The 14,388-nt window shown below is 50.3% G+C and overlaps 1 protein-coding gene across 2 annotated transcripts in view; it reads right to left on the bottom strand.

The window, feature by feature from the left end:
• Positions 1 to 5,487: 5,487 nt before the first annotated feature.
• Positions 5,488 to 14,388, bottom strand: part of Marchf10 (membrane associated ring-CH-type finger 10) — an 85,023-nt gene continuing 76,122 nt past the window's right edge. For both annotated transcript variants that reach the window (XM_052195546.1, XM_052195545.1), the window contains 2 exons: positions 8,998 to 9,040; positions 5,488 to 5,873 (listed from right to left, as the gene is read on the bottom strand). In XM_052195546.1, the coding sequence (XP_052051506.1) occupies positions 5,818 to 5,873; positions 8,998 to 9,040 (99 nt within the window). In that variant the 3' untranslated portion in view covers positions 5,488 to 5,817. The remainder of the gene's footprint in view (positions 5,874 to 8,997; positions 9,041 to 14,388) is intronic.

Genomic DNA, 14,388 nt, shown 5'->3' with positions numbered 1-14,388 from the left:
ATGACTCGGTGGTAGCAGTGCTTGACTAGCATGCATAAGGAAGGCCCTAGGTTCAATTCCCAACAGGGAAGATTCTGGGTCCTGCCCAGGGCTCTTCCATCACACTGTAGTAAAATCTGATGAATTCACTGATTCACAGAGGGAATGATAGCTCTTTCCAACCTGCCTTTAAAAAAAAAACTTTTCACTGATTCTTTGTGAATTTCACATTATGCACCCCAATCCCACTTCTCACCCCATCCCCTCGTATCTCTGCTCCACCCTTGCGACCTCTGTCCCCAAATAAAAGAACCCCCAAATCCTCCCATCATAGAGGCTGTAGTGTGTCACAGAGGTCATGAGTGGGAGATCCAACCCCCCTGCCTTTTGACCAACGATGAAACATAACCTGTTGGGTACCAAGAAGTCAAAAGCGTACCTGTGGGTTGCTGGGGCCAGAGGTAGACATGAAATCTCAGTGTCTCGTGGTTGACTTCACTGGAAACAATCCTGGTCATCTTGGTGTAAATCCTTGAAATCATTTTATATAGAAAAGAACACAGTTTTCAATAAGTTTTTTTCAGGCCGGGCAGTGGTGGCACATGCCTTTAACCCCAGCACTCAGGAGGCAGGGGCAGATCTCTGTGAGTTTGAGGCCAGCCTGGACTATAGAACAAGCTCCAGAACAGCCAGGGCTACTATATAGAGAGACCCTGTCTTGAAAAACAAAAAAACAAAAAAAACCTCTTTTTTCCATGTGTACTATGTGTATCAGCATATGTGCCGGTGTGTGTGCCGCACGCGTGTGTGAGTGTGAAATCTAGAAGTCTACGTGGGTGCCTTCCCCATCACTCTCTTCCTTGTATTTTTAGAGTGAACCTGAACCTGGCTGAGATTACAGACAAGTGCGAACAGGCCCCGCTTTTTGTGTGGGTGCAGGGGACCCAAACTCAAGTCTTCACACTTTCACAGAGGGCACTCTAGCCACTGAGCCATCTTCTGGCCCCTCAATGATTTTCTGGTGAAAACCTTTGACAGACTAGTGCTTCTCAACCTTCCTAATGCTGAGACCCTTTAACATAGGTCCCCATAATGTGCTGACCCTAACCATAAGATTATTTTGTTGTTACTTTAGCTGTTGCTACTGTTATGAATCGGAATGTAAATATCTGATGTGCAGGATATCAGATATGTGACTCCCGAAGGGGTCGAAACCCGCACACAGGTTGGGACCTGCTGGTCGGGGTGGAGCTGCCTGAGCACGTCTTACTGCAGGCTGGAGCTGGCAGGATGGTGACACAGCCACTTTGGCCTCCAGGCAGCTCTTGGTTAAACTTTCTTATTTTCATTTGGAGACAAGATCTTGCTGTGTTATCTAGCCTAGACTTTCTGTGCTCAAGGCCTCAAGGGAGGGCAGAGAGGTAGCAGGGCATGAGGGGAGACCCTGGGGTTCATCCTTAGGCCAGAATAAAGCAAAATGTTATCTCCTGGGTGTAAAGAATCCTACCTCTGATTCTGAAGTAGCTGAGACTGCAGGCTTGTGCCTGCCGAGATTTTTTTGTTTCTGGGTTTGGTTTTTTTGGTTTTTTGGTTTTTTTTTTTTTCCTGAGACAGGGTTTCTCTGTATAGTCCTGGCTGTCCTGGAACTCACTCTGTAGACCAGGCTGGCCTCGAAGTCAGAAATCTGCCTGCCTCTGCCTCCCAAGTGCTGGGATTACAGGTGTGCGCCACCACCACCTGGCTTGCCTGCCGGGATTTCTGTCATTATCTGCAGTGCTGAGGGTTCCAACCCGGGACCTTGGGTGAGTACTCTGCTCACTGAGCTACATCTCCAGTGCTATAGGACTTTGCTTTTTGTTTGAGATGGTCTCACATAGTCTAGGCTGGCTCCAAATTTGTTACATAGTAGAAGGTGGCCTTGAATGAAAATTTTTTTCCCTCACTATAGTGGGGGGTTGGGCCTCCATGTATCACATGCCTGTGGAGGTGAGAGGGAAACTTTGTAGAGTCCAGCTCTCAACTTCCACCTTTAGGTTGTGTAGTCTGTTTCTGTTGCTGTGATAAAACCAAGGCCACGGGGGAGGACAGGGTTTGTTCCAAGTTACACTTTCAAGTCTCCGTCCATCACTGAGGGAAGTCAGGGCAAGCTCAAGGCAGGAGCCTGGAGGCAGGAGCTGCAGCAGAGACCATAGAAGAATTATGCTTCCTGCCTTGTTCCCCACAGCCTCCTCAACCCGAGTTAAGAAATCGCCAGGCCTACCTGCCCAGGGTGGCAAGCTGAGACCTGGCCATTCATCATCCATCAAGAAAACGCCCCACAGACCTGCCCACAGGCCAAACGGACAGAGACAATTCCTCAGCTGAGGCGCCTTCTTCCCAGGTGATTCTAGTGTGTGTTTCATGGACTTAAACTAACCAGCACAAGCAGGTACTGTTAGCATCCTGTCTAAACTCAGTTGCCTGGCAACAGCCGGGTGGGCCTGACCCACTATAAAAGGGGCTGCTTGCCCCTCCTCCCTCTCTTGTTCCTCTCTTGCTCTCTTAGGCTCTTACTCCTTTGATCTTTCCTCTCCCCCCACCTCTCTCCCATTCCCTTCACCCCTCTCTCTCCACCTGCTCATGGCCGGCCTTTGCCTCTCTCTGCCTTTCTCTGCCTCTACTACCCTCTTAACTCCCCTCTCCATGCCTTGAATAAATTCTATTCTATATCGTTGTGTGGCTGGTCCCTCAGGGGGAAGGGATGCCTTGGCATGGGCCCGCTGAGACACCCCCTTCCCTCATACCTCACCATGCCCCCATAGAACACATCCTTTTATCATTATCGTTTTATAAACACTTCAGGTACCAGGGATAGAACTCGGGTTGTCAGATGTGCGTGGCAAGCCCTTTATTCACTGAGCCATCTTGTAGGCCCTTAGCTTCAGCTTCTGATCCTCCTGCCTCTACATCCCAAGTCTTGCCACCATACTTAATTTATACAACTTAGTTTTACAGTTTTTATTGTGTTTATTAAATGTGATGGGTACTCTGTCTATATATATATGTCTGTGTAGCATATGCATGCCTGGCACCTGCAGAGGCCAGCAGAGAACATCAAGTCCTCTGAGCAAGTACCTAGTGTCCTTAACCACCGGGCTATCCCTCAAGCCCCTATACATTTTATCAAGCATGCCTGTGCCCATCCACCACTCCCCAGTGCTTCTCAGTACCAATTCTTGGACAAATCTTCTCTAAACCTTAAAAATCAGTTATAAAACTAAGGGCCAATTTTTCTGCGCAGCTGGGGCCTCCATGTATAGCCCGGGGATTCCAAGTTTGAGCACAAGCACTTGAAACTTTGAATTTTATTTAAACCACAGAGCTACTGTCAACGCCAGTAGCATGCCCAGGATCTACTACCAGGCAAAGATACTATTCATCTTTATCTCTGGTCTTGGGTCTTGGCATCTTGGTTGGACCCCCTTATTTCCAGGAGTTATATCGTGTTGTTTAAATAGGACACGCCCGAGGAATGGCTCAAGACTTCAGGTAGGCCAGATTAGTCTTCCTAAAACCTCCACTGTTCCCTCGAGTCTCCGGGCTGCAGAGCCTTGTGCAGAGCCCCCAGGAGAGCCAGGCTGGGAAGCAGGAGCTGTTTTAGGAGCATGGGTCTTGAAGAATAATGTTTGTTCAATCTAAATTCTGTTTCTATATTATAACACCATGATGAACCCATTATTCAAATACATATTTTTTTCTAAGTATTTTTCATCTAGAGCTGGAGAGTCGGCTTAGCAGTTAGGGACCCTTGTTGCTTTTGCAGAGGACCTGGGTTCTGAGCATCCACACCGACTCTCTATGATACCTTGTTCTGACCTCAGCAGGCACCGGACAAATACATGGTGCATTTACATGCATGCAGGCAAAATACTTATACATATTGTACGGAGAAGTTCAGGACCCCCAAGACCAGTTCTCAGCCTGAAGGAGACTTATTTGCCCCAGAGGGCAGTGAGTAAGAGACAAGGCCAGGAGAGAGAAGAGGAGGAGGAGGAGGTCTCTGAGGAAGGGGAGGGGGGAGACAAGGGAGAAAGGGGAGGGGTGTTTGTCCCTGGGACAAAGGATTATCTCTGGATAGAGAGGAGACAGGCATGGCCTATAGAAAAATGGTGGTTTATAAAAGTAAAAAGAGAAACCTTGTGTTAGGATGAGGTGTTTAATTTTAATTTGGCCTGTTAATTAGGAGCCAAAGAGGGCTTCGATTGCTGGTATTAAATACTTCGATAGCTGGATCTTGGTAGTCAGCCTCAAGTAGGAGGAAGTGGCCAAATAAGGGAATAAACCTTGCTGGCCTGGCTAGCCTTAAGATGTAATCTAATGGCTTTTAGCACAGCAGAGGGAATGAGAGAGGGGGCAAAGCCTGCCAGAGCCGAGCTTACCATACTCAGCTGGCCAGAGGCCCCTCACAGATACAATTAAAATAAATCTAAATAATTAAAACCAATAAATCATGGGCTCACCGTGGTGCGCTCTCTCTCTCTCTCTCTCTCTCTCTCTCTCACACGCACACGTGCATGCACACGTGCATGCACACGTACATGCACCCACCCCTTTACACTTTGGAATGTCCTCCCCTGCTCCCTTCTGATCCTCCTGCCCCCACCTCCTGAATGCTGGGATCACAGACAGAATTAACCACACATCACCTATGTGGTGCAGAGGATGCACCCTCGGTTCATGCGTGCAAGGCAAGTCTCTCTTCATTTTACTTTTTTCTTATTCTTCCTTTTTCTGTCCTGTCCCCTATTTGGGGGGACATTTAGGGGAGCACAAGCATCCCAACCAGGCTGTCACACTCCCACACTGCACACATGCAGTTCAGTGGATCCAAGCACATTTGTCCGGTCGTGAGGCTGTTGTCACATAAGTCACATAACCACTCTGACGCTTTCCTCACCTCCACTTTCTACTTCCTTTTCATTCCCCAGAGGCCACAGATCTGACTTCTGCCCTGTAGCTTTCCCTTCTCTGGAAACCGCATACAAGTGGAAGCATGGACTATGAAGTCTTTAGGATGTCGCTTCTTCAACTCAGTGCATATCTTTGCATGGTACTTTCTGTTTTCCACCATTTTTTTTTTGAAAGCCTACTTTTGTCTTTGTTTCGTTCTCTAGATTTTTGAGACTAGGTCTTCCCATATAGCCGAGGCTGGCCTCCAATTTATAATCCCCCTGCCCCAGTGCTAAGATTACAGGAGTGTACCACCAGGCTTGGCTAGAGACTGCTCTTTCCTGCCTTCCACCACATACACAGTTTCGCCACAACCCAGCTCTGATCTTTGTAATGACCCTAAGACTTGTGGGTCTTTGATTACTGAGTCCACATCCACAGCTGAGTCTAAGTGGGACCCACTTTCCCCAACCCATAGGAGAAACGAGAGGCGAGTGGGGTGGGAGGCGGGGTGGGACTTGGGACTGTCAGCCTGGGAGGAAATAAACACAAAACAAATGGGAGAATAAAGTCAGTTTACTGAATGCATGGCTCCACTCGGGGTGGGCTGAGGCCGGAACAGAGGGCCTCAGCATTGGGAGCCCAGGCTGCTGGACTGAGGGGCAGCAGCAGGGCGGCACCCTGGGGACTCAGCTGTTTCACCTGTGCTGGCTGGGATGGTCCCCGTAGCTGCCCATGGATGCTCAAGCCAGACTCCCAGAAGGAGTGGCATGGGTGAAAATGGTAACTGCGAACACATTGGCTTCGGTTTCAGTAAAGAGGAGGGAAGAAGGGAGGCTCAGGGGGACACAGAAGGGGCTTCCGGGTGGAGAGGTCTCTGCCGCACTCCACACACGACCCGCTCCCTTGCTAGATGACCCGGCCGGGGTAAACGTTGCTTGCGTTACCATCTCCCGACTCGGAACCTAGAAAGCAAGACCATCTCTCAGGCTGCAGGGCCACAGCAGCTCTGGCCTGGAACAGCGTGGGGGAACAGACTCTTTAATCTGGGGCAGGGGACTGCCCTGCACTAGGGCTCCAGCTGGGCCGGAGGTAACTGGACTGCAGGCTGCTCTCAGAATCTATTTCAGATGCTGCTCTGGTGATAAAGTTCGTGGGCTGAATAGCTGACCCTCGTCTTCTCTCGGAATGATGTTCCCAAGTTAACTCTACTGCGTGGAGGTGACAAAGAGCAGGGCAGGGTGGCAGTGGGGGTGGCAGAGGGTCCGAGCACAACAGATAGGACAGGTGGGGATTCTCCTTATTCTTGGAGAAACTCTGATCTTGGGGCTTTGTTTTGTTTGGTTTGAGGAAATGCTTTATCACGGTAGAAGAAGACCAGAGCAAAGGACGTCTGTCTGGTCACACCCAGATCCTCTCAGCTCTGTTTCTGGGCTCAGCCGCTCCAGCTCTCTCAGCCCCTTATGCACAGAGTACTTCCCTGAAGGCTGGGAGTATACTGGAGCTGACCTGCCTGCCTGGGTTCACTCATCACCTGTGCGCTTATCAGCAGGCCTTAGTCTTGGCTCTGGTGATGGTCGTCTGTGCCAGCTGTGTCAGAGAAGCTGTGTCAGGAGCCCTGTCACAGGTTGGCTCACACATCTAAGGATCTGCCTGAGATGGCCTCTCTTCAGTGTCACTGACGGGGGTCTTTGGTTCAGGGAATGGTGCTCAGTAAGAAGGCTGACTAGGGCACAACAGGGTCACAGACAGCTGGCACCTTTGTGCCACCCTCTGTGCCCTGATGTTTTGTCCTCTACTTCTGTGTTTACCTGGACTGAACTGGGATGGCAGGTCACGGCTGTGACTCGGTGCTGGCAGGCCGTCTTAGCCAAATGCTGCCAACCAGGTGAGTCATGCCAGGCTATAGGGACCGAAGAGGAAGAATGTGGCCTGGGGGGAGGGGTGGCCTCTCCTGGCTCCACTTCTGATGCCTGACTTTTGTCTTGATAGCAGCTTTGGCACAAAGACAAGGTAAGGACTGCCAGTGGTCAGTCACCGAGGACAGTGTGTTAGTCCCTCTTGTCCTGGGCTCCGGACAGCCTGGATTGACTCTCCCCTTCCTACCAGTGTCTGGGAAGTGAACGCTGGGGGCAGGTAGAAGGGACCTGACCTGTATTTAAGGGAGAGACGTCTGCTGCCCTTTGGGCCTGTGAATAGTCAATTCTGGATCGGGGCCGGCTCCCAGCTGAGATAGCAAATGAGTGACAGACAGAGGGGCCATCTGCGATCATTCTCGGTGGAGACTTTTTTTTTTTTTTTTTTTTTTTTTTTGGTGGTGGTGGTGGTGATAGTGGTGGCGGTGGTGACAAATGTCCCGGACTATACAATGCAGCCTGGGATGGAACTCATCACAGTCTGCCTACCATGCTGCCAGCCTAGATTCCTTTCTAAGCATCCCCTGGGGATGCTCTTACACTCTCCCGGGGAAAGCAGCCTCCTGTGACTCAGGTTTAGAAGCCTAAGGCAGCCCTTCTGGTCTTGAACCTGTGCTTCCTCCCTGGGTCTGGGAGGAGCCCCTGCGGGCTGCAGGGTACAGCGGTCTCACGGGGCACTAGGGGGCGCCCCTGCCCAGCCGAATGCTCTCGGACGCGCCCGGCGCTGCAGGTTCCGAACCGGGTAGCGCTGCAGGCGTCTCAGAGGCGGGGCGGGGCCGGGGTGGCTGGACCTTCTGAAGGTCTCCCAGTTGGGGACCACGCCCTGCTGCCTGTCACGCCCCTGTAGGATCTGGAGGCTCTCGCCCAAGCCTCGCTGAGAACCCGTGCGCGGACGCCTAGCCGAGGTGCGGTCCCTGGGAGGTGGTGCGTGATGGCAGCGACACAATGGTCTTTTAGACACCTTACCGCTGCCTTCCCGGCTGCTGCACCCAGGCGGCAAGGCCAGGGTCTGGGGGCGACTGTGCGGCAGCCCTGAGATCTCGCTCAGTTGGCCTGAACCCCACATCACGCAGGGATTGGGGCTCCAGGAGCTCTTTTTGTATAAAGAAGGGCCGTCCCCATCTCTGAGCACAGCGAGCCTGCCTCCCTAGGACTGCGTGCCCTGAATAGCTAACTGGCTTTCCCTAGGGTTGCAGTCTTGGCCCCACCCTAGGGAGCTCTGGACTGGTGCAGTGTCTCTTCTGGTCAGGTATTTATTCGTGGGGGGGTAGGGTAAGGGTCCACAAAGCATCCCTGCAATGGGCTGCATCAACCCTGCCTGTGGGCTGTGCATGAAAGACACATTCCGGAGCCCCACCCCACTGCCGGAGTGGAGTCTGTGGGAGGGCCCAGGAATCTGTGTTTAGGGTAAGTTCTCGAGATTGTGGATGCCAGCGTGGGAATCACTCTCCTAAAGCTTTCAGGGCAGGGCAGGCATTTGAGAATTGTCTCCTCGAAGAACCCAGAGAGACCCAGTTGTCACAACCCTCCAATTCCCTGCGACACTTATTCTCTCTCTGTGGATAGAGTCTTCCTTAAGGCTTGTGTCTGAGCCCTCTGCTTTAATTAGGCTCCTCTTCTCCAGGGGGAATCTCTAAGGAATGAGAAACCCGTTTGAAGGAGGCTGGAGACCTGTTGGCTTTGTTCAACCTCTGAATCCAACAGACTCGCTGTGCTTAATGGCATCAAAATCCAATCAAAACACTTGGCTTGTCAAAGGAGCGTTCGTTCTCTTTGGTAATGGCTAACCAGCCTGCTTTTAGGATCCGGGAAGGAAAATCCCAGGCAGGATCCTGGCAGGAAAAACAAACAAAACAAAACAAAAAACCCCAACCAACCCTCCATCAATGGCTGGAAGCCCAAGGGTCCTAGCCCGGAAAGCGCTTTCTTCCGCCTACTTGACCCTTTCCCTTGGTTTCAGGATGAATTAAAAAATCTTATCTGCTCCACATCCAGCTGTCTTGATTGATTTTCAGCTAAGCCTAATGTTTCTCAAGCGTTGTGGGGTTATTTTTGACTCTGGGTGGTGGTCATAGCTTCCTTCCAGGGTATGAGGTTCAGTACAGGAGCAGAAAAGGAGAAACCTAGCAGATACCCTTAGAGGGGGCAGGGTAGGATGGGCCCCCAAACCTACTTTCATTTTCTTCCGGTCTGGGCTGTGGGTAATTTCTTGACAACTGTGAGAGAGAAGACAATGAGACATGAATTGTTTTTACAATGCAGCTGTGAACAGATGTATAACTCCCTGGCCTCGGGATGTCTAGAGCTCGCTCCCTGTGACTGACTCACCAAGGTGCTCAGGATCTGCACCGATGGAGATCAGCCTGTCCCAAGGACAGTGCAGTGGTAACCCAGGTCACCTTTGCTGCTCTGGGCTTCTATATTTGGCAGTGTGAGCAGACGCGCTTCCTTTCAGCAATTGATCTGGATAGCAGAATCCCTTTCTGATGGTCCCGGCACAATTTGCAGGCTGCGGGGAAGGGAGGCTGTGCTAATTGGCCACTTGCCTCACCACTGGCTTTTAAACAATCGCTTGTATTCTCTGCTCGGCAGGAAGCTGCGACCCATCCAGGCCCTGGGCTCTCTTTGTTCTGATTTTATGGCATTTTATGCCACAATAAGAAATGCTGTGCACTCCGTGGGAGCCCATTGTGCCAGGCTGCAAAGATGTGTGCCAGGCTGCAAGGATGTGGGCCCTGTTGCAGAGGGCTTGGTGCCATTTCCCTGGGAAGAACGGGGACTTTGTGACAGGCTGAAGACAAAACAAGGGGTGCTGGACAGTATTACTGGACAATGTCACTGGTCAACTTTCTGACCTGGGTGGAGGCACCTCTTGTCCACAGGCTCTTTTCTGTGCCCAAGGGAGGGGCAGGGGAAGGATGGGATTTGGTTACTTGTGGATTGTACATCAGATATGCTGCACTAGCCTCTGATGTCAATGCTCTGGATAGCCAAGGCAACCTCACTCTGCCCTGAGAGTCTGTGGCAGGTGCTCAGACACACAGACAGACATCCAACCAATCCTCCCGTGTTACTAAATCCCTGTCCTGGGGAGCCAAGATTCTTTTCTAACCATGGGTCAAGCCCAGGCTTAGATTGGACTCCTTGAGTTTCTGTTGTAGATGTAAATGGAGATGGTCTACAGGAATGAACTTGTGGCACCCTATCTGCCTCTGAGGCCAGCCAGTGGGCTCTCTGACCTCTGGTACTACCCTGGCAGAGGACAAAGGGAGGGCACTCTCTCCTGAAGACACCAGTGATCAGAGACAAGAACCAGACCAGGAGGAAGGCCAGGATGGGGGTTCTAGGGGAATCCATCTAACTTCACCATCCAGGCCAGACTACAGGGCAAGCTAGGGTGTGTGAACCAAGGCTGCCAGGGTCTTGTGGTCCCTGGAGATGCCCCTGCCACAGGCACCTGAGGAAGGGCCAGCTTTCTGCTGGGCACCTTCATAGAAGCACGTCAGCGCTTCCTTCAGCCTACCCTCTGTGCATGTGCACACGCACTCACACATATACATATACACATGCATGCACTCTCAAGCATACGCGCAGACACACACACACACACACACACACACGAGCACTTAAGCATACAGCAGGGAAGTGAGGAAGAGAATATTATCGTCCATGCTTTCTGCTGGGCCCCTTATCTCTTTAAGCCACTGTAACAGCCACACAGCTGGTTTCTTCCAGTTTACCCTCCAAGTGTCTCCTGCACTTATCACTCAAATATCAGGGTGTCAGGCCCAGGCTGGAAACTGTCCAGTAGCCTCCAGAGTCACCCCTCAGCCTTTCAGCCCTGGACCCCGCCTACGCCTCAGGCTCACTTCCTGCCGGCTCCTGCCTTACAGCTTCTTGGCATTCTCTGACCGTGCGGGTTCCCATATCTCCATGCCGCATGCCTTCTGCAGGGGGTGCCTTCTGCAGGGGGTGCCTTCTGCAGGGGGTGCCTTCTGCAGGGGGTTTACCTTCCCAGCCCACCCAGCCCAGCCCATCCGTCCGCCACGGGCTTTGAGATTCAGGCTAAGCATCATCTTTGCACTGCAGCTGACAAAAGCCATGGCAGCAACCTTGCCAATGCAGCAGGGTCAGAGGGCAAAGGGCACACCCTGCTAGGTCAGAGGCCAGGCTTTCTCAGCAGCAGAGCTGCCCTGGAGAAGTGTGTAGAAGTGGAGAACAAGAATTCCACATTTCGTCTCCTCATCTGCTTCTGTCTTCTGTCACAACACAGACAGGTTTGGGATCCTTTGGTTACCAATGAATGTTCTCAATTAACTTATTTAAAGATCTGTTTTATTTTTAAGTGTGTGTGTGTGTGTGTATGTGTGTGTGTGAGGGGGATAACAGGTGACTGTGGGCTACCCAAAGTGGATGCAGATAACCAAACTTAGTCCTCTTCAAGAGTGGCACTCCATCTTAACGGCTGAGCCATCTCTCCAGCCCCTTGTGCTCTCTCTGTATATGCTGAGCCCCTTATAGGCAGCATTCGTCTTCATTATTTCTGTATTCCCAGGATATAATTTAGAACTCAGCACACAGTAGGTTCATGGGCTAAATAAGTATACCTTGAATTCTCTCTACAGCTGTGTACTGTCCTTTCTCTAGAGTGAAACCTAAGACCTGCTACCAGAAAGAAATAGATTCTAATTCAGGAATTCCTTGGACTGTGAAGCCCAACTGAGCATTTATTACATACCAGACATTTTCCGGGCACCGGAGGCCCATGGTCCCATGCCCAAGTTGATAAAGGATAACCACACACCTCACCATCACTTTCTTTGGCACCCAGTGTCCCTGGAATACATAGTGCCCAGTGCATGGTTTGCAGTCAAACATGGGTAACCCTGTGTCTAAATGAGAGACAAGGTTGGAAGGCCTGGTTTTACTTTCAAACAGCACGGAAACTATTGCTGGGAGCAGTGGAAACCCAGCAAGGCCCAGCCATGGAAGATGTGGTATTGATTTCACAGTCTCTGTGTGATCACTGGACCTGTAGGTTCTTCAGTTATTATTATTATTTTGTTTTTACTGTTGTGGCCTAGGTGAGATGTTAAGGCCTGGGTAACTGTTACCCAGCCAGCCTACAACTTTTACTAATATTATAAGGAAACTTTCCCCTATGTTGTTTCTGTTGTTACTAGGAAACTCTCATGCCCAAGTCGATTACATATTCTGTTATGTTCTGTGCCCTTGGAAACCACTCATGATAGAAGTCAGTAGAACTGCTTTGTATAGTTACCCACAATAAACTTGGACCCGAACCAACCACCCAACAATACTTCCTGCAGCTGTGTATAAGCTTTTATGGTATTTGATTTTATAAGCTGCCCCTGGGATGGACCCCAACATAAGAGAGACACCTGCACCAATATAAGAAACTATTTGGAGTAAGACTTCCATTTTGAGTAGTGACTGAGTAAAGTTTAAGTTCCCAAAACCTCCCTGGGAACTGGCATCCTACTTGGCAGAAAGAGACATGTATGTGGGTAACTGACATCCTGGTTGGCAAGTTAAGACACGAATGTTAGACAAGTCCCATCCTGGTAGGCAAGTTAAGACATGAGTTTTCCCTGCCACAGTTGAATACCCCAACCAATGGAAGCAGGATAAGTATATAACAAAGACATGTTCCTAAGAAAATCCCCTATCCCTAAATCCTGATTGGTGAAATAACTTGGCACAGATGTTGGTGGATTTTAGGCTTAAAAATCCTGTTGGATCTTAACTCAGCTCCTGAGCCTGGATCCTGGCCCCGATCGACCAGTCCTGGGGCCTGTGCTTCACAAACTGTCCCTCTGACAGAGGCTGGTGTGCATGCGGCTTGTGAGGCAACTCCTGGACCCCAGCGTGATAGACATATGGAGTTTGTCTCTCAACTTGACCTTAAGATCCTCAAAGAAAGGGAGGCATCAGGGTATACACTTTCTTTGATTGAGTCCCATCTGTGAGAGTTAGTTCTCATTGCTGCCTGGATTAAGAGACACCTAGGGCATTAATGAGGCTCACCATGGGTGTGTCTGTGAGGGAGGAGGACCCCAGCCCCCAGTACAGCACAGTGCATGCTGCATTGAGGAAGTGACAGTCCTCACCCTTGAGAGCCTGTATCACAGGGTCTTGTCGTGAGACACAAGCAAGAAGCCTGCTGTGGAGAACTTCTCCAGTCCTGCTGGCAAAGGAGTGAGGTGTCTCTGCCGATTCAGTCCATCCCCTCTGCCGAAGGCGACCTACTGCAGTTCTGGGAATCTTGACACAAAATCCAGAAGCGAGTGGGTTTGACACTCTACTGGCTTCCTGCTTTCATGTGGATATTTCTTTTTTTAAAAAAAGACTGAAGTGTGTGTGTGTGTGTGTGTGTGTGTGTGAGCATGTTGAGTGTAGTGACTATGAAGGCCAGAAGAGGGCGTTGGTCTCCTAGCGCTGGAGTTAGGCTGTTGTGAGTCTCCAGCAGGAGCAACACAACTCTTAACCGCTGAGCTGTGTCTCCAGCCCCCGTGGAAGCCTCTTCACTGGCTATTTATAACCAGCTACCGCTTCATGCTTGGAGTGGGTGAGATGTGTTTCAAGGCTTCCCAAGTTAAATGTGAGCCGGTGGTGAGAAACTGGTCCCTTCTGCTCTGGCCCCCAGCTTGCTTCTGACACAGCTTGTTCCTCTTCCACAACGATTCGCCAGAAGTTTCCTGAGATGCAGTGCTGCAGGGCCTTGATTTTGGTCCGTGAGACGATACTCTCTGTCTGTGCAAGTTTGTTCTGTAGCCTCGCTGGTTGATGCTGCTTCTGTTTGCTGGCCATCTGTGACCCACATCAACCCAGATGCTTTGAAGTTCAATGTGTAATAAAAAAGTTCTTTAAAAGATACGGGATTATGACAGTGAAGCCACAGAAATGTTAACAAAGGACCATTTCCTGCTTCTGGTACTTTTCCTTTTCCTTTTTTTTTTTTTTTTAAATATTTCTATGAAGAATTTATGTCACCATTAAAACCATGGGAGGTTAAGGAAGGGCAGGCCTGGGTCACAGAGAGGGTGAGAGTCCTCCAAAGACAGGTTGGCAGAAACCCAACCTGTGGGCTTTTTTTTTTAATTTGAACACTCAGTCTAAGGAAAACGTTTAACCCAGGAAAATGTTGAAATGGGCCTACAATTCCTGTGACCAGTGGAAAATGCTAAATTCAGCATTTTCTCTTTTAGAGACGTAGTCTCACATCCTAGGCCAGCCTTGAAATTGCTTTGTAACCTGAGAATGACCTTGAACTCCTAATCCTCCTGCCTCTGTCTCCTAAATACTGGAATATATCGCTGGTCCTGGTTTGGGTGGTTCTGGGGATCAAACCCATAGTTTCATGCATACTAGATAAGCACTTTATCAACTGAGCTGCACCCAGTGTGAAATTTTGCTGTTTTGCTTTTGAAATAAGGCTTTACTACACAGACCAGGCTGGCCTTGAACTCAGAGTTCCATCTGCCTCAGTCTCCCCAGTGTGAGGATTAAGGGCCCTCAACCCAGTGCTTTTAATAGGATGGTT

This window comes from Apodemus sylvaticus, chromosome 10, assembly GCF_947179515.1.
Source record: "Apodemus sylvaticus chromosome 10, mApoSyl1.1, whole genome shotgun sequence".
Classification (NCBI taxonomy): Eukaryota; Metazoa; Chordata; class Mammalia; order Rodentia; family Muridae; genus Apodemus; species Apodemus sylvaticus.
Note: the sequence above shows the minus strand (reverse complement) of the source record. Positions and strands in the feature narration are given on the sequence as shown.